At 42.2% G+C, this 27,676-nt stretch overlaps 1 protein-coding gene across 4 annotated transcripts in view; it reads left to right on the top strand.

Annotated features, from left to right (window-relative positions):
• Positions 1 to 3,698: 3,698 nt before the first annotated feature.
• The window catches only part of CERKL (CERK like autophagy regulator), a 105,694-nt gene continuing 81,716 nt past the window's right edge, over positions 3,699 to 27,676 (top strand). For all 4 annotated transcript variants that reach the window (XM_084800174.1, XM_084800175.1, XM_084800173.1 and 1 more), the window contains exon 1: positions 3,699 to 4,004. In XM_084800174.1, coding sequence (XP_084656300.1) covers positions 3,800 to 4,004 — 205 coding nt within the window. In that variant the 5' untranslated portion in view covers positions 3,699 to 3,799. The remainder of the gene's footprint in view (positions 4,005 to 27,676) is intronic.

The following is a 27,676-nucleotide window of genomic DNA, read 5'->3' as shown; positions in this document are numbered from 1 at the left end:
GTGGCCAGGCTTTGGAATTTCGAAAGACTGACTCATTTCAAGTTATTAGGTCTCTTTGCCTCCTGTGAAGTTTCAGACCTGAGCTCTCAGCAGCCTTCTAACTCTGATCTGCCATAATGGACTCCAACCCTCTGAAACTGTAAGCCACAAACAATCCCTTCTAATAGGCTGGTCTGGCCGTGGTGTTTTATCACAGCGATAGAAAAGTAAGGGGTGCAGTCGCAGTGGTCTTCACAGCAGTAGAAAACAAACTGGGACATCCATCTTTTTTTCATGCTTCTGTCCTTCATGACCCTCAAACAAGCCAAGTACTTTGTCTTCTAGGGGTATCTTGTGGATTGTTGCATACCTCTACTGTGCACATTGTTGAGCTAGTCGGTGACATTGCTGGCTTCTTCAGGAGCACAAGTGGAGACCACTAACATAAATGAAAAGTGAAGTTTTTGTCATTGCTGTATTTCATGGCCAAAACTCTTAAAATTTGGCCTTCTATCTCTTTTAAGTCCCACTATCCATCATGAAAATCATGAGTTTTCAGAATTAGACGTCTAGGATTTTATCATCTTGTATTCTTCTCATCTTTCAGGGCCATGATTTAGGGGATTATAGATTTTAGCATTTTTAAAAATCATTAAGGGTTTCAACACTTGAAATTATGGCATTCAGGAGTATTTCTTTGGGGGATTATGACCGGTGTTTGTATGGATCACCCATGATGACACAATGGGTCTTCAGGAACTAAGAGAACAAATGTGGGTACTTTAGACTCATTGTTACAAATGTTGAAAGAGTTCTTCGGATGTGTACTGAGCATTTACTATGTACTAGGAGCTATGCTGAATGTTGGCGTCTCAGTGGTGAGCAAGTTAATTGCTCTGCCAACAAGGAGCTCATTTTGTACAGCAACAAGGCAATGCCTACTGAATACTTGTCATATTGCACTCCCAATACCAACTGCATCCTCACCCAGGGAGGAAGGAGGACATGCAGGGAGAAGTAAATATACAGGAGTATATGAAGGTGACAGTAACTTCTTTAAAGAAGAAGACTAAAGGAGAGTATAGTACAGCCTGCAGCTACGTCTATCTCAATCCCGAGAGCCTTGGAATAGATAATTACTTATAGGAAAAGTGACTTTGTGAACGCAACTGAGCTAAGGGTTATTGATGCAATCCTCACAAAATCACATGTTTCCTTATAAAAAAGGATAGAGTGGGATCAAAATCAGACAAAGAAAGGAGATCCATGACTAGAAGCAGAAAGGACATGAAACCAATAGCTTGGAAGATGGAAGAAAGGGCAGATAGGAGGTATAAGGGCCAGGGAATAAATCCTCCCCAGGAAAAAATGGGAGGTTTAGTGACCCCTTCATTTTGAATTAGGCAGTCTCATGTAACTCAAGCTGGCCTTGAACTTCATTATATGGCCAAGGAACACCCTTGACCTCTGACCCTCCATCCTTTACTTCTCTGCCTGAGTGCTGAGATTACAGGTGTGTCCCATCACACCCAGTTTATGTGGTTCCTATCTTGGTGCATGCTAGTGCAGCTGAGGGCAGACTGACAGGAGTGAGTTATGAGGGTGGAACACGCAGGATCTGTAGTGAGCTGAATGGGAGGCCATGAGACCAAGGATAAAAAGGTACGTGAGGTTCTTAAAATCTTGACTTAAGGCCTTGAAGACATTGACTCAAAACCTTCCTGGAAGAATACATATTTGTGGTGGAAAATCGTGAGTTACATATGTCTCTGAGGTACACTGGCTGGGTAAATGGGGGTGAGATATGGATGACTGTAACATAACATCTGAAGTCTGGGACTGTTCTGGAGTTGATGACATCACCTCTGGAAGCCCAGCCACTGAGAGAGAGAGAGAGAGAGAGAGAGAGAGAGAGAGAGAGAGAGAGAGAGAGATGTGTGTGTGTGTGTGTGTGTGTGTGTGTGGTGTGGTGTGTGTGGTGTGTGTGTGTGTGTGTGTGTGTGTGTGTGTGTGTGTGTGTGTGTGTTCCTAAGGACCTGGGCCTGGGGTGTAGGGGCACAGAAATCTTTAGAACCCTTGAAGAGGATAGCTCATAAGAGGTAAGGAGTGGGAGCTTGTATTGTTTCCATCTTCAAGGCAAGTCAAGGCCAATGTTTGCAGCTCTTGGCTTGACTGAAGCTTGACAAATGGCACTCTGCCTCTTTGTAAAGGTCCTAAGAAGTAGCCATTGCCTTGGCCTGTTTGCCTTGGCTCTCAGGGATCATTGAAAACGCCAAGGAGATCAAATCTGCCTGACAGCTGTGAATACAAGACATTAAGTCTAGAACTGAACTCTTCCTGGGACAGGCACAGCCCTTACCCATCAGTCACTGCCTGTAAGAGGCTTAGCTCCCTGGCTGCAATCAAACCAGAGGCTCTTCCTAGATTGCTGGGGAAAGCTGAGTATTCACTTTCAGGGCCTTGGATAGGAGAAGTCCCTGCTTACCTGGCACACTGATGAAGATTTGTGTTTGGAAATTATTTATCTACAACAAACAGTGTGAACCTTGAGCCCAGAGAAACCCTTGTGCAGCTAGTCATCCTGAGTGTGACCAGGACAGTGTGAATTGGCTGCCTATGGGATGGATGGAATCCTTAGGCAATCATACAGGAGACCTTGGTTATAAATCCGCCTTCAACACCTGACTCCACCACCACCTGTAGCCTTATAAGGACATCTTAAAACCCTTTTAACTGCCTAGTCTGTTTCAACACTGGGCTCTTGTTTACACTTGGGATTCTCAGTCTTGGCTAAATATTGGACTTCCAGCGGGAATTGTATCTGAAATCTGGACTCCATCCCTGGAAATTGCATTTTAATTGTCTTCAAGTGTCATCAGGACAGTTGGATTAAACAGCAACAACACTCCCAGGTAACTCTAATATCCAATCACGGTGGAGAACAGCCCCTAACACCAGGAGGAAGTTAAAGGTGTCCCTGGAGGCTATGTTTTGGTGGGAAATCCCCGCTCTTTGTAACAGCAGCAAATCCAGGAAGAGCTGAGAGTGAAGAGGAAGTGTCTAGGAAAAGGTAGGGCTCTAAGTAGATACACTACAGTATGGATGTGCTTGCCCCAGAATATTAGTTTTGTAAGGTACACGTTTGTCTATGCAAAGCAGGGGTTTACGGTTACTTCTGGGCAGGCATAGAGATGTAGTCATAGAGGTAATGTAGCTCCTTCAGGAATCTCAGGGGAGACCCCTGAAAAGGCGGACAGAGCCTTCCACATGGAAACTCTTCTGTGTCTCGTTAGCCAGCAACTTGTGCAATCACTCAGTAAGTAGATTCTGAGAGATGTGTGTTGATATTTATTTATTTATTTATGAATGACAGTGTCTTACTATGTAGTGCTAGCTGGCCTGGAACTCACTACATATCTTTGGTTGATCTGGAACTCAAGTCTGCCTGTCTCCACCTCCTGAAGGCTGAGATTAAAGGCCAGGGCCACCACTCTGTATTTCAGGTACCCTTTAAACCTATCTGATAAGAACGTGCACTTTATTTAACAAGAGACCAGGTGATGCCTATGACGTACATTTGAGGAATGCTTGGCCAACTCCCTGAGCTCAGCCTACTACAGGGTAGCATGGCCTAGGGAGGGCACTGGCCCAAGGGAAATAAGAAGCTTCTGTGGCTCCGCCCTCTCGCCCCGCCTCCCTTCAAGCGTGAGCTCCGTTGCCTTGGCAGCAAGGAACAAGGCCCAGGCGGTTGCTGTACCCACTCTTCCTACCTAAAAGGCCTCTTGTGGGTCCCTAGTTCGGCCCAGCGCGCCGCCCCACCATGCTCCGGGGAAGACGCATGAGCCGCGTGGGCGCCCTGGAGGAAGGGGCATCTGTCGAGTCCCCAGAACTCCCAAAGGTGTCTGCTGAGCCTGAGCGGGTTCTGCTTAGAGGCATTTTCGAGATCGGGAGGGAAAGCTGCGATGTGGTGCTGGGCGAGCGGGTCTTGCGGTGGCGATGCATCCAGCCTGAGCTCCCAGCGGCGGGTGAGTGGTGGCCCCACCTTCCCATGCCCCCCACATCCGCAGCCGCCTTGCCAGCCACTTCCTCCTGTCACCCAAACCCCTCTGAACCTCCTCTTCCTAGCCTCCTGTAGGAGTTATGATTGCATACTAGGAAGCTGCAGTCCACCTTCCACCTGAAACAAGTTTTGAAACCCGACTTTTAATGAATTTCTCTAGAATATCACATCACAGATTTGGGATGCTGCACTTTGCAGTAGAAATTTTACAAGTGGTCTTCGGTTAGAGGTGACTTTGAGAACAGTGGGATGTGGTTCACAGCTTGTTTTAACTAGCTAAGAGTTGATAAGATTAAAAACATCTGACTCTTCCCCGCCCCGCCCCCCCCCCCAAGCCGCTCCCCTTCCCCCAGAGGTGGGGATGGGGGACAACTCCTTGTGCCAAGGTTTATCCTAAAATAGAAAAGTCATTGTTAAAAAGTTTCTTGTTCAAACGTTTAACAAAATGAAACCATCCAGTCAGGGACCAGCACTGCGGAGAAGTGTGAATTCCACCTGAGCAACATGTGCAGTGAAAACTACTTTGGGCTTTAGGTAAAATGTTTTCACATCCTTTGAAAACCCAAAGTGAAATATTTGCCCCAAACCTTTGAAACTGCGAGCTAGGCGCCAGGATGTGGAATCTTTTTGTTAGACCGTAAATCAGCTCGAGTTAGGTAATATAAATGTTTATAACTAGAACTCGGATTAGCCCAAGGAACCAATTTAAAGTACAAGCTGACACAATTCAGAGACTGCAGCGAGACCAGTGTAGGCCGGGGCTGCAGCACAAAGGGAAACAGTGACATGAAGAAAGAAGGGCTGGGTTATAGTGAATGGTGGTTGAGGAAAAATAGGTTTAATTAGCACTCCTGGTAATAGAATTTGAAAAGCTCTCTTGACAGTTTTATTACTCTGAAGTTTGCAAGTGCTTATTCTGTTTAATTTTGCCCTGAGACCCTTTGGTTTTCTTCCCTTCATGTGAACACACTAGTTTTCTTTGCAATTAACACCTGGTATTTAAACCACCTTGAGCTTCTAATATTGGAGCCTCAGAAACCTGGCGCTTTTTGTGGATCGGCCCAAGAGACATTTTACTAACTCCAGCGGGGTAAAGAGCAGGTATTAGGTGACTGTTTGAAGGAAGCACCCTGTTGCATTAGCATTGGTGTGAGTGACGAGAAATGAGTGAAAGAGACTCCAAAGTAGAAGAGAGACACACCCAAACCACATGACACTTTGGAAGACAAGGTGTTGGAATGCGTGGTAGAGAGGCCAAGGCTGTTGTTGCCTGACATCCCATGAAGAGGCTGGTGTCCTGATGCCTCAGGGCGTTATTGCATGTGAGCTGCTGCCTGAGCATTCAGTTTTTAGCCTCATAGTATGTCAGAGGTTTCATTGGTGAAACAAAATGCTATTTGATCTTCCCCAAATTGTCCACCTTGAGTATAATGAGTGAAGACACTAATGTATTTTATAAAGGCCATTGCTGCCAGAATTGTGACTAATTGATGGCCTTGTTTGCAGGGTAAGCAAGTAGGACCATAGTGACTGCAGTTCCCTTATTGAGTTCAAGGCTGACTTAGAGTGAAAGTTGTGTTTTCCTTCTCTGTAGAGATGACGCATGTGTGGGTCTACAGGTCGACGTGGGAGGCTTAAGTACACCAGCACTTGGTTTTGGCTCTTTTCCTTTAAATAAAGGAATGTTTTCAGTTTAGCATATTAGGTCTTGTTAGGGAAGATAGCAGTCTTTCAAGCCGTTATTCCCTTATGAGATAAGTGCCTTGTACTTAGCGCTCACAGCTGCTGTTAAATGCTTTGGTGGTGGAGCAGGAGGGCGAGCATCTTCACCTGACACCTGAAGATGTGACTCTAAAGGTTGAGACTGGCACCCGTCATTCATTCATCAGATGTGAAGTAACCAGTATTCTGTGAGGCAATCTAAAGGTCCACTGGGTGTGGCCCCCTCTTGCAGAACTTCAGGGTGCTCAAAAGAAACTGATCTGCTCATAATAGGGGAATTATGGAGGATTGATTGGCTATTTAAGTCTCTAGTTCCTAAAAATTCAGTGAGCGAGGGGAAGGAAAATTGAGCTTAATGGTATTTTATAAGGCTTTGCAGTGTTGTTAGAAACTAAGATGTTGGGTGAGGGGCCACAGTGAGGGTGGAGGGACCATGGAGGGAATCCTTCCTGCTGTCTTTAGCTTAGTATTCCATGGTGTGTGGTTACATAACTCCCTCTCTTCACATGGACTTACGAGGTCTCCATGTGTCCCCTCCCCTTCTTATAAGGTCGGCTGCCACTTTAGTTAAGAGCCACCCTAATTTTAGGGTGATCTCTTAGCTGAATTACAATGGCAGACTATTTCCCAATATGGTTCTTTTCAAGGTTCCAAGAGGTAATGAATTTGGGGGAAGAGAATTCATCTCACTAAATTTATGATGGGAGCTAGAAAGATAGTCTAGGTGGAAGGAATAAATTTAAGATCAGAAAATGAAAGGTTTTTACCCGAGGATTGTAATAGAATCTTCCAGAAGTAAACAGAGGCCTGATGACAAGAAATCCAGGTTTAAGTTAGTAGAATATATAAAGTTCTTCCACAGTTTTTCTTCTTTAATTTTAAATTGCTCCACATCACCTCTATTCCAAGTCCTCCCACCACTGATGGTCTGTCAAATCCTTATGGAAATGTGCATCTTCCAAGCCTCTTCCATGTTAATGATCCTGGCTTGCATTCCACTCACTCATGCCCACCCATGGCCATGGTGGGGCTGTTGGTCACCTCTCAAGTCTGCCTCTTTGGGCTTAGGAAGAATGCTGCCTCCTCCTTTGTAGGCATTAGCCTTCTTCCTCTCAGCTCCTTTACTTAAGCATGGTGCATTGCTCAGGGCTTGGCCTTTCTAACAGTCCATGATCTAGATTTTTCAGAGATCCCCCTCTCTTGTTTCCCTGCCTCCTTAGGCTGTCTAATGGGTTTCTAGATAAATGGGGTCTCACATTACTCAAGGGATGCCTTGAGTCACTGCTGAATTGTCCCTCAATTCTGGGAGACCTACTCTCTTCCTCTGTGGTGAAAGTGTCCAGGAAAAGGTTAGGAACAATTTTCAGATTGCTCAATCAAATGGGAAGTTACAATCCTTCCCTTTAGTGATTTCTCCTGTGGGTAACTGTGACTCAATTCCTCCATTGGCTTGATGCCGACAGGACCCAGATTTTTAGTCTCCCCTGTAGACTTCATATTACATGCTTGTAAATTTTGGTGTTCTAAAGGAGTCTGGTCTGTTATAACTCTATATATGCTTCTTCGACAGTGTAGCCAACTGTTCAGTATAACCATACTGTATTACTAAGTGCCCCAAAGTCACTTTGTAGCTACCATTGATGTTGGACCAATCAACTGGTATTGTTCTGTAATGCTCATATACTGGGGTCATGATCATGATTAGTTTCAGACACCCCCTGGGACATACCCCTGGTGGGTGAGGGGGACCACTGCATTTCAGAAGGTCAGATAAGATGTGAATCCAGAAAGAACTGTTGATGTTAGTAATAAATCAGCAGGTGTGCTGTAGTACTATACTTAGTACTTAGTACTATGCTTATACCTCAAGGAGCATAGTGAGGGAGTGTCACAGACATGAGGATAAGTCACAGAGGCTTTGCTTGACAAAGTTCCAGAGACCTCTGACTGTCCAGCATGATACTAGACATCCAGAGCAGCCGTTGAGACTTTGCTTGACAACATTCCAAGGTCTCCATCTGATCACCACTCCCCTAAATATTACGTATGGTCCAGGTGTAATGTCTAGAAATCTGCTTTTTATCCTAAATTTGTCTTTTTCTCTTTATTTCTCAGCCCTAAGAAAATTCATACAGGGAAAACTTTTTCCCAGAGAGGATGTTGAAAGAGGGCATCTGGCCAAACCCTTGAGACAATAAGAATTTTTTGCTCTGACTGTGAGCACCCAAGCAGAAACTGAATGGAAGAAAGTTAAGACCTGGACATAACAGGACCTTGCTAGATACTGTGACCTGTAGAAAAGTTTCTTCAGAAGCTGCTTTGAGAGCAATAGAAGGTGGGCTTGGAAATGACGCTTCACAGATACTTTACAGTAAAGGACCCTTTGGTACTTAGCCTAGGCTTGGATAGCACACCTGTTGGTTTGGGACTGGGAATAAGTCAAGTTTTTTTCTTTATTAGAGAATATTTAGCTCGAGCTATGTTGCTATGACAATCTTATAAACCCAATGGGAAAATTTATGATTAAACTTTCCTGAGTATTATTTAAGAAATAACAATCAGGTTATGCTGACCATTGCTTGGAAATTGATTTCTTTTTTTTTTCTGTATGCTTTATTGTAGGTTATACAGAACTTTTTGTATTTCCTTATTAGACTGTTCTCTTACTTTGTTGGTATTTGAATGCTGTATTGATTGTAGAAGATGAGAAAAATCATGATGTACTCAGTAATGAAAAAAATTGAACTTCATTTTAATAAAATACTGGGGTTGGCCCAAGGGGAACAAGGAGTCAGAGAGACTGAGAGAAAGATGGAGACAGAAACAGATAGAGAGATGGAAAATAAAGTTTCCCTGGGCTTTGAGACCTTCAGCTTGTATGGAATATGCCTGAGTCTCCAAGTAATTTTTTCCCTCCATTCCTCAGCCTCTCCTCAATAACTAGTTCCTCTAGCTAGTTGTTCAGTCAATGGTTGGTTTCCCTTAACCAGCTGTTCACCTCCTGCTCAGTTCTCCCCACCATGGAGCCACCTCTCATCTGTCTTCATTGCTATTCCCAGGGCAGCAAGGGAGCAGGCCTGAGTTTACAGATGAACCCATCAGGCAGGATCTATGACCTTTGCCTTAACCTGACTCTTTGCTTCCACCAGCCCTACAGGGAAAGAGGTTAGGATTCACTTACCTCAGCTCCCTCTCTTGTGTTCAAGGCCAGCAATCCTTAGGCAGAGGTAAAGAGAGCATTGCTGTCATCCACATGTTGTAGCTTAAGTGCACAATGCAAGTGAAGGGTGATGGAGTTCAGATCTGGATGGAGGAAGGGAAGCTGTCAGGATATCTGGTTTATTTACCCTCAGCATCCTGGCAAGTACCAGACACACTGGAGAACATCTACTGAACAAACATGTTTGTGACTGATTGCTGGCCTCATGAGCTTTAGTTTTCCCTAGTGCCTTGTACCATGTTAAGTATCAACTCCTCATCCTCTACAGGGGGGATTATCACCCTCCTTCTCCTCCACTTTAAGAACCAGAACTCTTTATAAAAAACAGTCTGAAGGGATCTCCAGTGTGGTGCACATTAAAGTGAAAGTTTCTTGATCAGAATTGTGAGTCTTGGTTCCTGCTTTGCCAAATGGAGCCACGTTTGTCTCTTTGACAACCCACTGAGTAGTAGGGAAGGGGCTGGGAGACACACCAGCTAACATAGCACAAGGTCTCCATGATCTACGTTGCTCAACTCTGCATCTCTATTTTCCAGTGCATTCCTCCAATACCACTATCTTGTGATAGACAGGATGACAGAAGTAGAGCCCCATGGTCTGTTTTCCATGTGACTCCTGCTACCTGGAATTGACTTCCTCTTCTCTTCTTTCAATGCTTCTGTGTTTACACTCATTAAAACTAATGATGATTCATTTTCTATTTCCCTCTCGTTCTCTTTAGGCATTTGGGACTCATATACTGAGACACGAATGAGCTTTCCATTCTCATTAGAGGGCAAGCTCCTTGCATGTGTCTTTAACTTTATTTTGTTCCTGGATTTCTAAAATAAGAGTTAGTTTTACCCTGCTTTGCTGTGAGGGTCCATCAGGGAGTTTTTGTTTTGCCCAGTTTCAGGTCTTTGGAGACCAGGAGTCTGGCTCAATAATATAAACTATATGAGCCATAAAGCATCATCCAATCCAGGGAATGATTTCTTTTTGTATTGCTGCAATAGTCCTCGATGATCTGATTAGGACTGCACATTGTGACCACCTTACTTGTGGATCTTCCATGAGATTATTCATGCTGGTGTAAGGTAGTAGTCAAAGTAGCTGTCTGTGACCTAGAAGGGAGCACTATCCTACAGAAACGAGGGAGGACTCAGGTGAGATTACTGAACCCAAATGGACTGGATATAAGGTACCATGATTCACAGGGAAGCTCTGAAAGACGTGGGCAGATACAACTGACATTTTCCTGTTTGTTTCTTTTAACCCTTATCGAATTTATTATTTGGCAATTTCCTAAGTGTATAAGGTATATTCTGATTATTGTAATCTCTTACCCGCTAAGGTTTCTCATCCCTGTCAACATCCGCTCCTCTCTATAATTCAAACGTTCAATTTTTTTAGGCTGATGAAACCTGGCTAGGACCATCTGTTTGATTATGGGTTTAGATCTATGCACTGAAGCCTGGTGGGCTCCTGGAGGGCTCCACCTGCAGAATCCACCAGGAGCCAATAGCTCACTGGGGAGGTAGAGGGCCTCTCCTCGATCCATTATGGATTGTTCTAGGCCCAGTCTTGCTTAGGTCTGGTCCATGGTCACAACTGTTGAAATTCACCTACTTTATACTCTGACTGTGACTAGCTCTGATGTCTCCAGAGTTCAATATTTTCAACAGCAGTGATTGCCTATTGCATTATTTTCTGTGTCCACCATTGACGCTTCCAGGAGCGCGTGCCTGTGAAGTGGTGATCTGTACTTTGAGGTGTTAGATTGATATAGATGCTGCAAGCAAGCCTTTGTACATCCTAAGCACATCGATGCTTTACTGTCTTGTGTGACCAGGTGTTATCTCTTTCCTGTCAGACAAAAGCAACTGATAGAAAAAGCAAGGATTGGAAGCATGGGCTGGGTCAAGCTTAGTTGTAAATCATTTACAAATAATGGATATCCATGGTCTCTTTGGTATGTATTAGTGGCCCACAGTGCTGCTCATTCTGGGAACATGCCTCCTCTGTTCTTTCTCACTGCTCTGAAGTGAGGGCTCTGAGCGAACAGAAAAGCACAACACACACCTGTGAAGACATATGATCTTCTAACATGAAAATTTCACAGAGCACATCTCACCATTGGTCTGTGAAGGTCACTCTGGTTTTCATTACAAATGGTGGTAATGACTCACCAGATCAAACTCCATAATTCTCTAAAGCTCAGCAGCTTGGGGTGTGAGAATATGTTATTGGAGCCCCCACATTCCTGGCATATTTGCATATATGGTGTAGAGCATATTTCAGGCATGGAAACGGAAGGTTCTTAGGTCTTAGCTCTGGGACCTCCAAGTGTGTAAGTGACTTGGACAAGTCAGCAAACCTGGATGAGTGACAATTGATCCACCTGCAAAATGAAGGATTTGCGTTATACCAAAACCTCTAAGGAGTAACAGTTCCAGTCACCTGTAAAGCTGTAATTTAAAGAATAAAAATCAGGGTATTTTATACATAATGAAATGTCTGAGTAAGCTTTGAATGGTGAGTGGGTTCAGCCTTTCGGTGAATGTGGAGAAGTGTTTTTGTTTTATGGCAGGAACTTTGCAATTTGCGTGAATTTCTCATTAGAAGGACCATATGGGAAACTGGTGTGTGTATCTTCCCAGCAGCAGGGCATGATGGGAAATAAGCAAGTGCCTCTTCACAAGCCTTGTCTACTTATTAGCAGATTTTTCATGATGGTCAGAAGTAACCACCCATCACATCTTAATTTTGTTTTATGTTCAAGTGGTCTTTTCCAAACTTCTAAGCAGAGTATGATCTTATTAAAATACTATGTTTCAAACATTTGTATTTAAAGTGAGGATTTCAATTTTTAATTATAATTTCCAACTCTATTTTCACATATTTACTACCTCTGACATAATTTAAAGTTGTTTTATTACAACAACAACAACAATAACAACAACAAAACATTCCCATCACAACCCTGAACTCAGCTGAATTAGATCAGTGACCAGAAAACAAACCTAAGAAAGCCTGGCTTCAGGGCAGAGTCTAGAAAGCGTCTCTTGTTACGAGGCAAAATGATTTTCTCCATCTTTAAGTTGGTACGAATGGCAACAGGAGAGGTAATGCACAAAACTGTGAAAATGAGAAAAAGGACCACTCACTGTTAATGGGGGCTGGTGGTTACTTGAGATTTAGCCTAGCAGGGCTTGTTCTAAGTGTTAATCTGCCTAAGCTATCTGGGAACAGCTGCGAGCGAAACAGATACCCAGAACTCTGCTGCTTACACCCAAACTGAGACATCTGTCAGGGGGCCGTGTGGTCACAAATAATGGAAGCGGGCGCTAGCCCCCAAAATGACCTATTCCTCATGGGAATTAGGGACGCAGTAATTAGTAAGATGTGACGCTTTGAGTCATCTCTCTGCACCCTAATAAGAAAATGTCTCAGTGTGGGATGTTCCAAAGCTATCAAACTTGAAGGCATTCTTAGGGGACGGATTTACAGCTTCAATTCTACATGGTACCTGTGTTCTGCCTGGCAGTAAAGTCTTTAAGATGCCTGCTTATCACGTAAAGATTGCCCAAGATATTTTTTATTAAGATAAATTGGTCTTCATTGTAACAAAACAAAGAATAATAACAACATAAAACAAATGTAGAGTGACTTCTGTCTTGCAGGACTGTTAGTCAGACCTAGCATGCTGCATGCAGAGCTGACCACCACAGGTCCCATGCCCTGTCTGTAGCTACTTGAGCCAGAGACATGGCCAGTATGACAGAAGAACAAAATTTAAAATGAGATTGAATTTTAATTTATTTACGTTAATGTATGCAAAAGGCTGGTGGTGACTTCCTCAGGCAATGTTGTAATAGCACAGAGAGTGGAGGTGTTCACTTTTGAGCTAGGGATGTAGCTCAGGAAGAGAATGCCTGTGAGGCCCTGGGTTCAATCCCCAGCCCAGTACTTCTGAGAACAAAAGAAAGAGTTAAGACTGTTTTCTTTCTTGCCAGGATTTAGTCTTAATGTATTTTTTCACACAGGAAGGTATAATTTTCAAAATGTTTATTTCAGTGTAGAATGGAGAGACTCATACAATTTCAGTGGCCTGTTAATAAGAAAAGTGACTGAGTCCTAGGCTGGGTATGGTGACACTCAGGAGGCCACAGTAGGGGGATCTCAAGTTCCAGACTTTTGTTATTTGTGGATTAATTGGCTAGTGATAGTTAAGTGTGTAAAAACCATTGTACTGTTCACTACAGTCATTGTGTTGATTGTTTTTGACAACTGTGATTTGCTACTAATTTGAAATGGTCATTATCCTATCTGGCCACTCTGACTTTGTGACATTCTGTGGATTAGCGTTTTATTCCAGAAGCTGAAGAGCCCATCCGAACACACTTTCAAACTTAACCTATTTTCTTTTTTTCTCTCCCTTCTCTCTAGTCCTGTTGGCTCTTTGGAAATGGAACTGGTACACATTTGCCCCCTGGGCAATGGGGCAAATCTTTCACTGGTCCCTCAGGGACATATAATAGGAGTCACCTCGGGGACAGGGGTGGCAAAGGTCAGTAGATTGGAGCTGGGAAGCAGATGGCACTGTCCAGAGCTTGGCCTTCTCCAGAAGACTGCAGAAATACACACATGGCCAGGATACAGACTCAGAACCAAGGCAGTGGGTATAGACAGTAATTGTTAGATGCACGAAGAGATGGTTGCCTACACCAGGGTATGTTTGGGTCCTCTGCAGTTTGATAGAGTGGACGTTAGAGGACCAGGATGTGTTGCGGTTGTGATGCCTCACTGTTAGGCTGCCCATCGCTATCCTGTGCTTCTTACTGCATCTACTGTGTCCTGAGACTAGATGGTAACACTTCAGGTTACACTGATAATGCACAAGAGCATTGTCACCAAGTTATAACCATGGCCCTCTCAAAAGCCTTGGTATGACTGAGTCCCTGGCACAGTTTTAGAAGTGTAGGGCTGGATAACGGAGAGTCCCATGCTGAGGGGTGAGCTATGTGTCTGTGTGCACACATGTATACATGTGGTACCAAGGAACAGGGAGTCTTAGTGGCTGTGATTCTGCCTATGATCTTGGGATTCTCAAAGTCATGGTGTGCTAGCAGAAGTTAGGGAAAGGAAGGAGGGAGCGGGCACTGCTGGAAAATGAACCTCATGCTAAAGTGTGACACAAAAACAAGACTTTAGGGGTTCTCAGTGTAAGAAATGACTAAATCTAGAGCTAGGCGTGCAAGTAGACAGACACACAGAGTAAATGTTCTTACAGGTTTTTTTTTTTTTTACATCATTGGTATAATGCTATGCACTTATAGTATGCACGAGGATAAACTAGCGTACCAGCTGGCATCAGGGATTCCTGTGACTACTCCAATATTTTGCGTCAGAAACAGTATTGTGCAAATGTCTACTGCTGCTACACAACAGTGCCCCATGCTTGGCTGCAAATAGTGAGCACACACCACTTGGTGTTTGTACCACCAGGCTCTGTGTTAAGTGCGCTTTATTGCTTAACTTTGCAATAAGACTTGTAGTTTAAAAGAGAATCTTGTCCCTAGTACTCTGGGCATTTAAATAACTTGCCCTAAGCCTGACCAATAAATGGAATTGATTGGATCCAAAGTTTGGCAGTGTGACCCAGGTGCCTGCTCGTCTTCTTAGGCTGGTCTTCGGGAAATCTAGAATCCTCAAGTACCCTCAGGAATCGTTGGTCCCCTATCTCACATAGTGATAGTGAAGACTCAGGGTCTCAAATCCACCCCTAAAACCTTTCAGACAAGATCATATGGCTTCTTTTGACATTTAAGACAGTTACCAAGAGTTTGTTGCATTTCGCTATCCATTCATAATTTCTGAGTGAATGAAGAAAATATGAATCTTAACAAGTTATTTAATTTTAGTTATTTTAATTATGTGTACAGATGCATGTCTGAGTGTATATTTGTACATGTGAGTTAGAGGGTCTGTGGAGGCAAAAGGTTGGGATCTCCCCAGAGATGGAGACACAGGCAGTTGTGAACCACCCAAGGTGTGTGCTGCAATGTTCTTCAAAGGGATATCCCCTAAAACCAGTGTGAGAGATGAGATGTGGCACTTTTGCATAGTTTTAATTAGTGCCTCTCTCCAGTCATTATTTGTTTTATTTAGGGAGCTCTCACTATGTGCTGGGGCTTCTGACACTATAATCAGTTTGATGGTTTCTACCACAAGGTTTATACAATCACTTGGGAGACACAGTAGCAAGATAATAACTTGGTGATTTACATTTTATGCAGGTGAGGTATTACAGGGCATCCCACATGAACATGGACAACAAGCTAAAGAAAAATGATCATGTTCCGTGGACGGGAGGAGTAACCAGGGAAACAACGGCGTGAGAGTGGCATTGAGGGTAGGCTCTGAGTTTGACTGGAAGTTAGGAAGGCAAAGGAAAGCAATACTGAGATTTTGTTTTGAGACTGTGCTTGGAACGTTTGGGCTTATTTGAGGAATAAGTACATGGTGCGATCTGTGTAGAATCACATATGCTCATGAGGACAGAGAGGTGATTGATACAGGACTTGCACACGAGGCTAGCATCTTCTCTCAAGCTGAGTGTTCAATAGGAGCGGTGCAGGCTGAATGTTAGTAGAAATCAAGGCTTTTGCTTTTACTTGGAAATGAAATTTGGGTTCAGAAAGGCAATCAAGGTGGCAGGCAGGATACCTCAACAAGTTGCAGGAGGAGGATGGTACCTAGTATACCAGGAGACTGGGAGGCCATGTGTGAAGACAGGGAGAAGGGACACATGGGAAACTGTCCCAGACGGAACTTGGAGAACATAGAGTTCAAGGGGAAAGAATGCTGCAATGGTGATGCCATTGTTCAGGGCAGGTGACTGATGGGTCGTGGGTGTTGTTGAAGCAATGGTGATGCCGTTGTTCAGGGCAGGTGACTGATGGGTCATGGATATTGCTGAAGCCCATTCTCAAGTGAGTGCAAAGCATTGTCCCTGCTACAGATCCTCCTGAAGACCCTGTGTCAGGTGTGTCAGGGATCAGTCAACGCCCCACAGAAGGATAACAAGCATAAGCAAAGGAGATCAGAGATCATTCCTGGAAGACTGTAAGCCAAACCCCATGAAGCCAAAGGCCTGTTTTCCTAGAAGCCTTGGGGTCTCTCCTGCCTGCGTGTTGTTTCTTATAGAATGGAGGCTGCCTATGACTAACAGCAGCTTAGTTTGTTGTTCTTTTTTTAATTCCAAAAATATTGTTACATGTTGATAAGGTTATGCTCTTTGAACATTCCCAGCAGTTATTATGAAAATACTAGTGAGAAATAGCAGTTTGTAAATATGTCACGTTTAATATAGAAAATAATTTTACAACACTTTAGGATTAGAAAAAGTTTGCTCACTTCATAAAACCTCCATATGTTTTTGGTTTAGTGTAACTATTAATGTTTGGCCCAGTGGTATGTTTATGGATGTTACAAACATATCACTCAAGCTGCCGTGTCCATCCATCTGTGCAGGAAGAATTAGCACGAATAAGAGTGGGCAGCTGTTGGCATGTATTGGGGCCCCTTATACTTTATGTATGTTTCTATGCTGGGAAAACATAAAAGGGTGACAGTAAGTTCCTCCAATGTACCATTATGCAGACAAAATGGTAATACTGTTGAAAATCTTGTTAGATAATATTATATTTTAATAGCCTCACTAATAGCCCACATATATTTAAATATTTAATTTTAAATACTTATTATCTTATGAGACTAGTAAGCTCCCATAAAACTGTAGAGATTAAATTTTCCCTAAAAGGTGGTTACTTTTATTAAGTTTAACATTTGTCATATTTTAGGAAAAAAAATGTCTTTAGCATCTAAGCCAAAGAGAACTGTCATTTCTCAGGTTGTTTGACTGCTTTGCATCAGGACCAAATGTATTCCAGGACTAGAAACATCTTGGAAAACAAATGTCTTACAGGTCACCATTTGTTTTCCTGGAGTCATCTTGGTGTGTGAGAATCTTAGGTGCTCACCAGACAGTCTTCTGTGTCCTGCTGCGTGTAGGCAACCATGTGCTGTGGATCCCAGAGAGTACAACATGAATGCCAACAAGGAAACCTACATGATGCCTTTTGGATTTGAGTGTTTAAAGTTCTTTAGTCAGCAGTATTAATTAATATTCATTGTGTATATTACTCATTGCTTTGGAGATATGACTATGGCCATCACAGAAGACCCCAGCCTTCTGAGTTGAAGTAGATGCCACACTTCTTTGGCTCTGCGGTACTTTACGTTAAGATATTGTGCCCCAGTTACACATTGCTTAGCCAATAGATACGGGACACCACACAAAAACCACCATAAAGGGATTCTTGTTTATATCCTAGATTTAGTATTATCATTGACTTTAAGAATAATAATACCTACCCAGGCTGTATAGATGGCTCAGTAGTTACAAGCACTGGTTGCTCTTGCAGAGGTCCTGAGTTCAATTCCCAGCAACCACATGGTGGATCACAACCATCTGTAATGGGTTCTGATCTTCTCTTCTGCCATGCAGGCATACATACAATTAGAACACTCTTATACATTAATAAATAAATCTTAAAAAAGAACACCCATCGTTGGCATTATTCTTGAGTAAATAAAACCACTGCTCTGTTCTGAATTTATAGATGACAAAGTAAGGTTGATGAAATGCCAACTCTGAAAATTCAAACCATGCATCACTTTCAATTTAGCACTAATTTTGCACCCTGGAAGTAACTTTGTCTTCCATTTCCAACTTAGTCAGATCCCCGGTCATTATTGCTGCTAGCAATGCTCTTTTGTCTGCACACACTGTTGCAACATAGTGTGCTGGGCATTTGATACGGATATTACCATATTGCCATAAGGAGCTGCTATTATTTTAGACATCAACTGATTCCATGATAGTGTCAGATTTCTTTAGCATATGCTTATGTTTTTGTACAGATGACCCTAAGTAACATCTGCTAGCTTTGTGGTGGTATCTACTGTTTCCTTTGTAGGTTTTGAATTTTTTTAGTCACATTTTAAATGCAAATCTATAATATTATACTATGTTAGGCTCCTTTTATGCTTTATATGTTGATATTAAAAAATTGAGCCAGCATCATTATCGCATAATTAGGAGAGAAGTGGATACTACCCAACATGGTATTTTAAGAAGCCTCCTTTTGTGACTTCTTTTTCACCTCTGTTGTTGATTGACATTTGAAAATAAAAGATGCCCCTTTAATCGATCCTTTAGGAGTCTTAATTTCAAGCCCTACGTATAGTAGTGATGTGGCTTTGGTTAACTCATATCTTGTTGGATTATTAGTCTTTCTTAGTTCCTTTGGTGATCATGCAGGGTCAAGCAAAGGAATTGTAACTGAAAAGTCTAGAAATTACTGAAGTCTGTCCACATAGGCACAGGGGGAGATTGTAGAAAACGGAGGCCATTGACTGTGTGACAGCTGAGAGCCCTTCCTTCAGTCTCTTGGCACCATCCTGATGGAGAACAGCAGCAATTTAGAAATTACACAGACATTTTCTTTTATCTTCTGGGTTTCCCCCCTCTTGTTTCCTCTATTTACAAAACATATTTATTCAAAGAAAGTAGTATGACATCCTCTTGTGTCATTTAAGTGAATTTGGAATATCAATGAAATGAAAACCCCAAATCTCTTTTGAATGATAGTTTATGTCATGTCCTTGTTTTCTGCTGGAACATGAATAGACTTCCTGTTTCATTTTATTAGAGAACATTATCAATTAAATGTGTCACTATATGCTTACCACTAACCCTGAACCTGGTAAAGCAAACACACATAGAGGGCACTGTCCTGTCACAAGATGTATCATGTTGACGTGACTATGGAGGGCACTGTCCTGTCACAAGATGTATCATGTTGACGTGACTATGGTTTTCTGTCCCAGGCATTGGCCTTCTTCATTCTCACGGTGCCAGCAGCACCATCACTTACGTCTCTGTGTTCACTCTGTGTCCCTGGCTTCCTTCAGTCCCTCTCGGTCCCTTGGGTGGCTTACATCATTAGAATAACCTTCTGTTCCCCTGCTTGCCACCACTTGGCTGACATGACACTCTGTGCCTGTCTCCGGTGGCGTCTGTGTGGTTTCTCGTCCAACACTCAGTCCTACTGGGCGGGGGTTGGCTGGACTGGGATCCTGGCGAGAGTTAGTTTTGAGGATAAGACCTATGAGCATATACAGGGGGAGGAGGTCCCCCTCAGTCACAGTCATAGGGGAGGGGAGTAAGGGGAAAATGGGAGGGAGGGAGGGAGGGAGGAATGGAGGACACAAGGAATGGGATAACAATTGAGATATAATATGAATAAATTAATAAAACATATTTAAAAAAGAAAAAGACTTGAGTGAAGCTGAGTGCATGAGTAGTTTTCCACCTAGGCCTGAAATAGGAGAGCCAGGGACTAGAGAGTCCCCTGGGAAGTAGGGATCTGTTTCAGCCTCCTGTGCCCAACACTCAACTGCGTAAGTGGGCTGGTGGGCTGAATCCAAGGGGAATATCATTCCCCCAAATTATAGTTTATTTTGTCTTCTTGTATAACTGAAGCAGGGCTGAATATGGGATGTTCCCAGTGACTTCCTGTTTCCCGAGGGGTAGAGGGCTTACATCATAGCTCCCTGCTTCTCTGCACCATCTCCCCCACACAAGGTATCTGAGGAGTGAGAAGACTTGGGAATACATTCTAGAAAAGGTTTTTCAGGTGCTATGTGTGTCTGGAGTGATATTTGCTATGTAAAAGACGACTTAGCTGTTTTCCATGAGTCTTTCTTTGGCCTTGGTTAGCTTTCAGCTTAGTGAATTTTATCTGTACTGTCACAAGGAAAGGGGTAAGGGAAAGAAACGTGTTTCCATGAAGATTGTGTCATGCCTTGTAGCCACCCTAAGCAGGTGAGCCTGTAATTATTTACTTGATGCGCTTTCAAAAAGTCAACAATACCACAGGAGATAGAAGAATAGCAAAATTAATTTGTTTAAGCATTATTTAGGGAGTCTTGCATGCAAGCTCACTAGAGAAACACCAGGTTTCTTCCCTTAAAGGACAAGGCTTTGTTTTGTTTTTAATAAGACACACTCTTCATAATTAAAACAAAATCCTAGTGTTAAGGGATTACTGCTTTAAATAATTGGATTTTGTCCTTTTGTCTCTCTGATCCCTGTATATGAAGGGGAAAATCTAGTTGTGCCATAGGATAATAAACATTTCCAAATTAAAGGGTGCACTTAAGGACTGAATTTTAATAATGCATTTTGAAGTTTGTGGATGATGACATAGGAGTAAAGTAAGGTCAAGAACTATTTTAAATTTAAATTCAAAAGGCAAAGATACAAAACCTGGTTATGAGGAGTGGAGCTACAGAAACACTTCTTAAATGGCAATGCACTTGTTTTTGTAATAAATTATCCAATATATAAATGTATTCACAGGGTTTTATTGAATCCTCTCACCACAACACTGTATTTATTACCTTACCAATACTCCACTTAGTACTTTACCTTTCATACATTGTGTGTCTTACAGGAGTGCTTTCTGTCAGAGATGGTTTAAATTTGATAGTGATTAGGGTTAGAAAACTATGAGGAAGCATATGACGTAAGCACCCAACCATGTTGCTTTTGGGGAAAACTTGAAGAATCAACCCCAGTCTTCTTTCTTTTGTCATTCTGCACAACAGAGCCTCTTTGTGAGATCCTCAAATCCCTCACATGTGAGCCTCTAAGGGTGGATGCCTGCAAGTGGGGGCACACTTCGCATGAGGCAGGGTCTGCAGCTAGGGCCTTCCTCCTGTGTTGCCTTCTGCCCTTGAATCACCAAAGGAAAGGAAGGCATTTGTGAGCAAAGGGTGAGTTAAAGGGGCTGAGGGTCCCTGGTTCTAAGGGGGTCACTTTGGGTTTAGGAAGGAAGCTCCTTTCCAGATCTAGCTGGTGGATGTAACTCCAGCCTAGGAGCTCTTTGGAAGCTCAGCGAAGCACCATCTTCTGTTCTAGTAGAAATCTTAAAACAAGAAAACAGTTCTTGCAGTCTGTGGCTCCCAATCTGGTCCCTGGTCTCTATGCAGTAGATAGATACAATGTGTGATATGCGGTAGATAGATACAATGTGTGATATGCAGTAGATAGATACAATGTGTGATATGCAGTAGATAGATACAATGTGTGATATGCAGTAGATAGATACAATGTGTGATATGCAGTAGATAGATACAATGTGTGATATGCAGTAGATAGATACAATGTGTGATATGCAGTAGATAGATACAATGTGTGATATGCGGTAGATAGATACAATGTGTGATATGCGGTAGATAGATACAATGTGTGATATGCGGTAGATAGATACAATGTGTGATATGCGGTAGATAGATACAATGTGTGATATGCAGTAGATAGATACAATGTGTGATATGCAGTAGATAGATACAATGTGTGATATGCGGTAGATAGATACAATGTGTGATATGCGGTAGATAGATACAATGTGTGATATGCGGTAGATAGATACAATGTGTGATATGCGGTAGATAGATACAATGTGTGATATGCGGTAGATAGATACAATGTGTGATATGCGGTAGATAGATACAATGTGTGATATGCGGTAGATAGATACAATGTGTGATATGCGGTAGATAGATACAATGTGTGATATGCGGTAGATAGATACAATGTGTGATATGCGGTAGATAGATACAATGTGTGATATGCGGTAGATAGATACAATGTGTGATATGCAGTAGATAGATACAATGTGTGATATGCGGTAGATAGATACAATGTGTGATATGCAGTAGATAGATACAATGTGTGATATGCGGTAGATAGATACAATGTGTGATATGCAGTAGATAGATACAATGTGTGATATGCGGTAGATAGATACAATGTGTGATATGCGGTAGATAGACACAATGTGTGATATGCAGTAGATAGATACAATGTGTGATAGGCGCTGCCATCTTGGACATCCTACCAAGACTCTACCTAAGAGAAATAGAGGAGATGGGGCGATAGGAGGACCCAGAGGATCTTAGAAACCTACAAGAAGAACATCGTGATGGGTGGATCTGAGCCCAGGGGGTCTGCTCAAACTATTGCACTAATGAAGGACAATATAATAGTAAACATCAAACCCTTACTCTGATCTAGCCAATGGACAGGACATTCTCCACAGTTATGTGGAGAGTGAGGACTGACTTTGACATGAACTGTGGTGCTCCATATTTGACCACCTCCCCTTGGTGGGGAGGCCTGGTAGCGCTCAAAGAAAGAATAAGCAGGCTACCAAGGTGAGACTTGATAGCCTATGACCATATAGCAGAGGAGGAGGTGCACCTCAGTTATAGACCTAGGGGAGGGGAATAGGGTGAAAGTGAGAGGGAGGGAGGAATGGGAGGATACAAGTGAGAGGGAAACAATTGAGTTGTCATCTCAACAAATTAATAAAATTAAAATTAAATTTAAAAAAAAAAGGAAAACCATTAGCCAGGCATGGTGGCCTGTAACTTTAGTGCCAACAATAGGGAGGAAGAGAAAAGAGGATCCCTGTGAGCTCATGACAAGCCTGGGATACAGAGAGAATTCCAGGCCTCTGTGAGCTACATAGAAAAACACAGTGTCAAAAATGGGCAAATAAAACATTAAATTTTGATTAATGAAAAAAAAAAGAAAATAACAACACAAAAGCAAAACTACAAAATGAAACAAGACAAAAATACAACAATCACAGCAAAAACAGTAGAACTCTAGGGCCAGGATATTGAGAGATTTCAACGTGACCCATTTGGCAAGCAATGTGAGTCACGCTGTAAATAATACTTTCATTTCTTAAACAGGCTCTTAGTTGCCTTAGTCTGTGTCACCAGGCCATATTGCAGCCCTTGCTATCTTGATGACTGCAACCTAAAATAATTCAGTGGCCTCTCAATGTAACTCACAGGTTCAAATCAATAATAAACTAGGCGTGTATCTTAACACATCGCCTCTTTGGCACTAACTGTTCTTCAACACTCACACTGGGAGATATTAGACCCCAGAGTGAAAGAAGGGATATGGCCGAGTTGTATGGCTGCCTTGCTTTGATACCATGATAAAAGGCAATGGGATCAGCCAGTGAAGACAATTTGGAAGTGTTATGGAATAAGAAATTAATGTGGGGCCAAGGCAAGGAAGGAGGGGCACTAATTGACCGAAGCTTCCTTAACAAAAGGGTACAGACAGAGTGGCTTTAAGCAGAGGAAATGACCTCATACTTCTGGGGCAGAAAGTCCAAGGTACCATTAGGGCTAATTTCTGATAAAATGCCTCTCTCTGGCTCTAGGGAAGGAGCCTTCTTGGCTCCAGGTATTCAGCTGGCCTTTCACCTGTATCTACCAAGAGCAAGAAAGCAAGAGCATGAGAGAGAGAGACAGAGACAGAGAGAGAGAGAGAGAGAGAGAGAGAGAGAGAGAGAGAGAGAGAGAGAGACAGAGAGACAGAGACAGAGAGAGAGAGACAGAGAGAGAGAGACAGAGAGAGAGAGACAGAGAGAGAGACTTACACACAGAGAGACAATGACAGAGAAACACACACACACACACACACACACACACACACACACACGAAGAGAGAGAGAGAGAAAGAGAGAGAGAGAGAGAGACAGACAGACAGACAGACAGACAGACAGAGAAACAGAGAAACAGAGACAGAGAGAGAGACAGAGAAAGATCCAGAGACAGAGAGCCAGTGAGAGATTTTGTTTTCTTATAAGGACACCAGTTCTCCCTTGAGACATTAGTTAATGGCTCCACGGCTCCCTCTTCAAATACAATCCCATTGAGTGGTTGTTGGGTGCTGATGTATAAATTTTGGGCTGTACATCCCATAATGGATGAGTCTGCTACAAAATTGTAATTAAATCTTTTCCAAATCTACAAGTGATTTGTACTCCTAACAGTGAAGTGAGGCTTATCTTTGATTTTAGTACAATGGCTATTGCTACTTGCTTCAAAAGTACATTTTAATGAGAATATATATATGAGAGAGAGAGAGAGAGAGAGAGAGAGAGAGAGAGAGAGAGAGAGAGACAGAGAGAGAGAACAAGAAATAAGCATTGTTAGGGCATCCAAGTGAAATAAGGAATATTAAAATAATTTGGAAAAAGATTTAAATTTATTTTCATTCAAAGTAGGTTTTTTTTTTTTAATCAGATCTGGATTTGAGGTACTTGGTCATTCTGATCTATCTAGATACAGGAAAACATAATTTTTTATTATTTCTTTTTTACATATACATTTATATTATTACACATGAATAAAAATAAACTACATACAGCAAGAAGAAAACACAAAACAATCAGGAATTATATAAATGTTACATTCATAGTGAATTGGCTATTTGTATTTGGCAAACTTGAAGAAAACATCTTTCCTATCTTGATGAGTCTAAATTTCTGAATGAAAATCATTATCTACCATATCTCATCCCTATCAAATTAAAACATCTATCTAGACCTAAAAGCATATTAACCCCTAAACAGCTAAGCTTAATTGTAGGACTAAACTATCTTGTCTTCAACCCCATCAGAGACGTGAGAAGGAATAAAACTTAATTACCTGAGTGATCTGGAAGTGCAGGTGAGCAGCTTCCAAAGTGGGGGAAAAATGGCAGAGACAGTTTGCTGCCTGAACAGCCACCCAAGACTCTCTATAATGTTGGTGCATCATCTTCAGCTTTCTGGCCCAACATAAAATTTTGATTGCACAGATAGGAGAAACGGGGGGGGGGGGGGGGATCTAAGGGCTATAAACAAACATTGTCATGACTTTGCTTGTTCTTGTCAAAGCTTAGTAAAATGTGAATTGAGAACTTAGAATGTTTTGCCTTTGATTACTAATGTGATTGGCCAAGAATTCATACATTTGATTACTAATGTGATCAGACAGAGATTACTCTCTGGTCCCCTATCATTCATTAGATGCTTAATTTACATTTAAGTACTCCCCCCTCCCCAATTTAATATTCCCTTAACTCTAAATCTTAGATGCAGGTCTTACTGATAAATACTTTGAGTGCTGGGAACTGTGTGGGGTACCAGACTCTTGCTCCTACACCTAAATCACTGAGCAGCCACGGGAGAAGTGACCTGGGTGGATGTTCTCCTTCCTTCAGGTCTCAGCAAGCGACATTTGAGCTCAGTCAGAATTCTGACCTACATTTGCAAAGGCAGTGCTGTGTCCTTGTTACCTTAATCCATTGTGTTCCGGAGGGTGGAATATTAGAAAAGAGGCTGCCAGTATTTTTTTTTTTCAGCTATATTTGACCAGAAGTGATTTCTTCTGCCAGGTGGCTGTCTTTGGAAGACTCTCAAAGTTCTCTAAGATCCCTATGTGAAGTCATAGGAAAGATGATTCAGAACAAATCATGATCCTGGAAAACAGCAGGATGGCCATGTCGAAATAATCTTAATTACTCAGATGACGTCATTGTATTAGAAGGTAGTGAAAAGTTAACTGGAGCTTTTGCTGAAACCTGCTTTTAAATGACTCCTCTGAGTATTAAATCATTTACTCTGTTAGTCATCCCCCCTTTAACACAGACTTAGAGCCTCTTCCTTATCTTGGCTCTGTGTGGCCCTGAAAACACAAAGCAACAGATGTTATATGCAGCATAATTGTATGTATCCTGGAAACATATCTTTACAAAGTGGGATTGGTTCTTGGGAAAACAAAAATCTGGCAAACAAAGAGCACTACCTTGCTGGTGTCAGCAGCCACTACCCTGGCTAGATTATAATAGTCCTGTGTAAGCAGTAACTGCACACCGCATGTTTCAGAGAAACACCACCCTGAGTAAAGAGCAGCTCACTCGTCCCCTAAAGGACAGAGGAGAGGTCCTCACAGTTAAAGTTTTATGTTGGGGGAGTTCTCTCCAGGGTACCAAGTCCGGCCAAGTTGATGATGAGGCTGGGAGTACAGCTGGTGAGGATGCTTGCTGCCTTGTGCTTGTTTTAGTGCCCACTGAAACGAAGTGTGCTAAGCAACTGACCAGATCTTTGAACTTGTAGCATCTCAGCAGTTCTTAGAGTTGAGTTTGGTATTCTGGGCTCTATAGTCCCAGATGATTGTTCAGTGTTGATGTCTGTAGCAGGTGATTGTTTCCCTCTGCTTCTGGCGTCAAAGCACTCTCCCTCTGGTGTTTACTACAACACATCTACTTAGGTCAGGGACATAGAAGAATTATCTAGATATCATTTTGAGAACTAATGTGTGACCCTTTTTTAATATGGGAGACTGCAAAGTTGTAAAGAGTTTGGCCAACATTTTAGAAGTTAATTGTGTTGGTTTTAGAGTCTGAGGCTTAAATAGCTGGGTTTGTAGTTGGTCACGATCTACTTATCCACTTAGCACCAAGATGACCTATTGTGTACTTGTTTATATTTTTCCCACAAACTGATTTTGAAAATAAATGAAGCCTCCAGTACAGATATTATTTGTACCACAAGGGTATCCTGACACAATTGTGCCACATATCTTATTTTGTATATTTTAGAAGATCAGCCTGTATTTTGTTGTTTATAATCAATCATCTTACAGATGGGCCATCACCTGGTTTACAATTCTTAGCAACCAAGCCTCCTATGTTGTTATGGCATAGTTTCCCCATCTCTGAGGAGCAAAGATGATGAATAAGGAGAATGACAGATTTCAAGGTTGCCATGCCATCTCGCTTAGTGCTCAGAGCAGTGCTGTATGCTCGGTCTGGTCCCACAGTGCGAGAATACCTTCCTCCTAAGCACAGTGTGTATTTCCAGAACAAAGTTCAGGATCTACAGGAAAATCTCAGCTGTTGTTACCTATGTGCCTCTGTGGAAAAACATGGTTTTTGCCACATACTGCTTGTCCTTGTGATTGAGCACCTAACTCAGGTGACTCTTCTGAGATCTCAGAGTATGAATGTCTGATGCTCTGAATAAAATTGGCTCTTGTATAAGACTTAAATCTGCCTCAATTTTAGGCTCGGTTCTCTCAGGTTCATGCTGTCAGTTAGAGCAGGGGCTGTGTTTAATTTTCCCTGGGATTTAAACCACTTCTTATCTAAAGCTCTAGAAGGGGAGGTGACACTGGCCAGTCCTTGCATCTTATCTCAAGAGACAAGAACTACAGCTATTTGAATCCAACCGGAAGAGGCATCTGTGTATCATACAGCTCCTCCACCCCTTTAAACTTGCTTATTTTCTCCACTAAATTGTCTCCTACCAGCATCATAGCACTATAGAATAACTTCCGAATGGATCTACTAACATCATAAGGACCATAAAATACTAACTCCTCACTTTACTCTTCTTGCTCAACTAGTAAATCAGGGGAGGAACGGATGGCAACAGTTATATGGATTTGATTCGTACTGTGTTATATTAACCCTGACTAACAATATGTTAGATTTTTTTTAAAGCATTACAAAACTCTATGGATTTTTAAATTTCATTTGTAGATTACTGTGGAAGGATAGGAAATCATTATTCAGCCAGTAAACTATGGGGTTTTCTCATAAGGACTAACTTTGTGATCACAAAAATGCTCCAGCCTTCCCCACTCTACAGGCAGGTACTTCTTTTATTGACGGCTCCTCTAATGGTACAGGGCGGATTCATGACCCAGATATTCATCAATCTGTT

Source organism: Acomys minous, assembly GCF_964271855.1.
Source record: "Acomys minous genome assembly, chromosome: 10".
In the NCBI taxonomy this organism is placed as follows: Eukaryota; Metazoa; Chordata; class Mammalia; order Rodentia; family Muridae; genus Acomys; species Acomys minous.
Note: the sequence above shows the minus strand (reverse complement) of the source record. Positions and strands in the feature narration are given on the sequence as shown.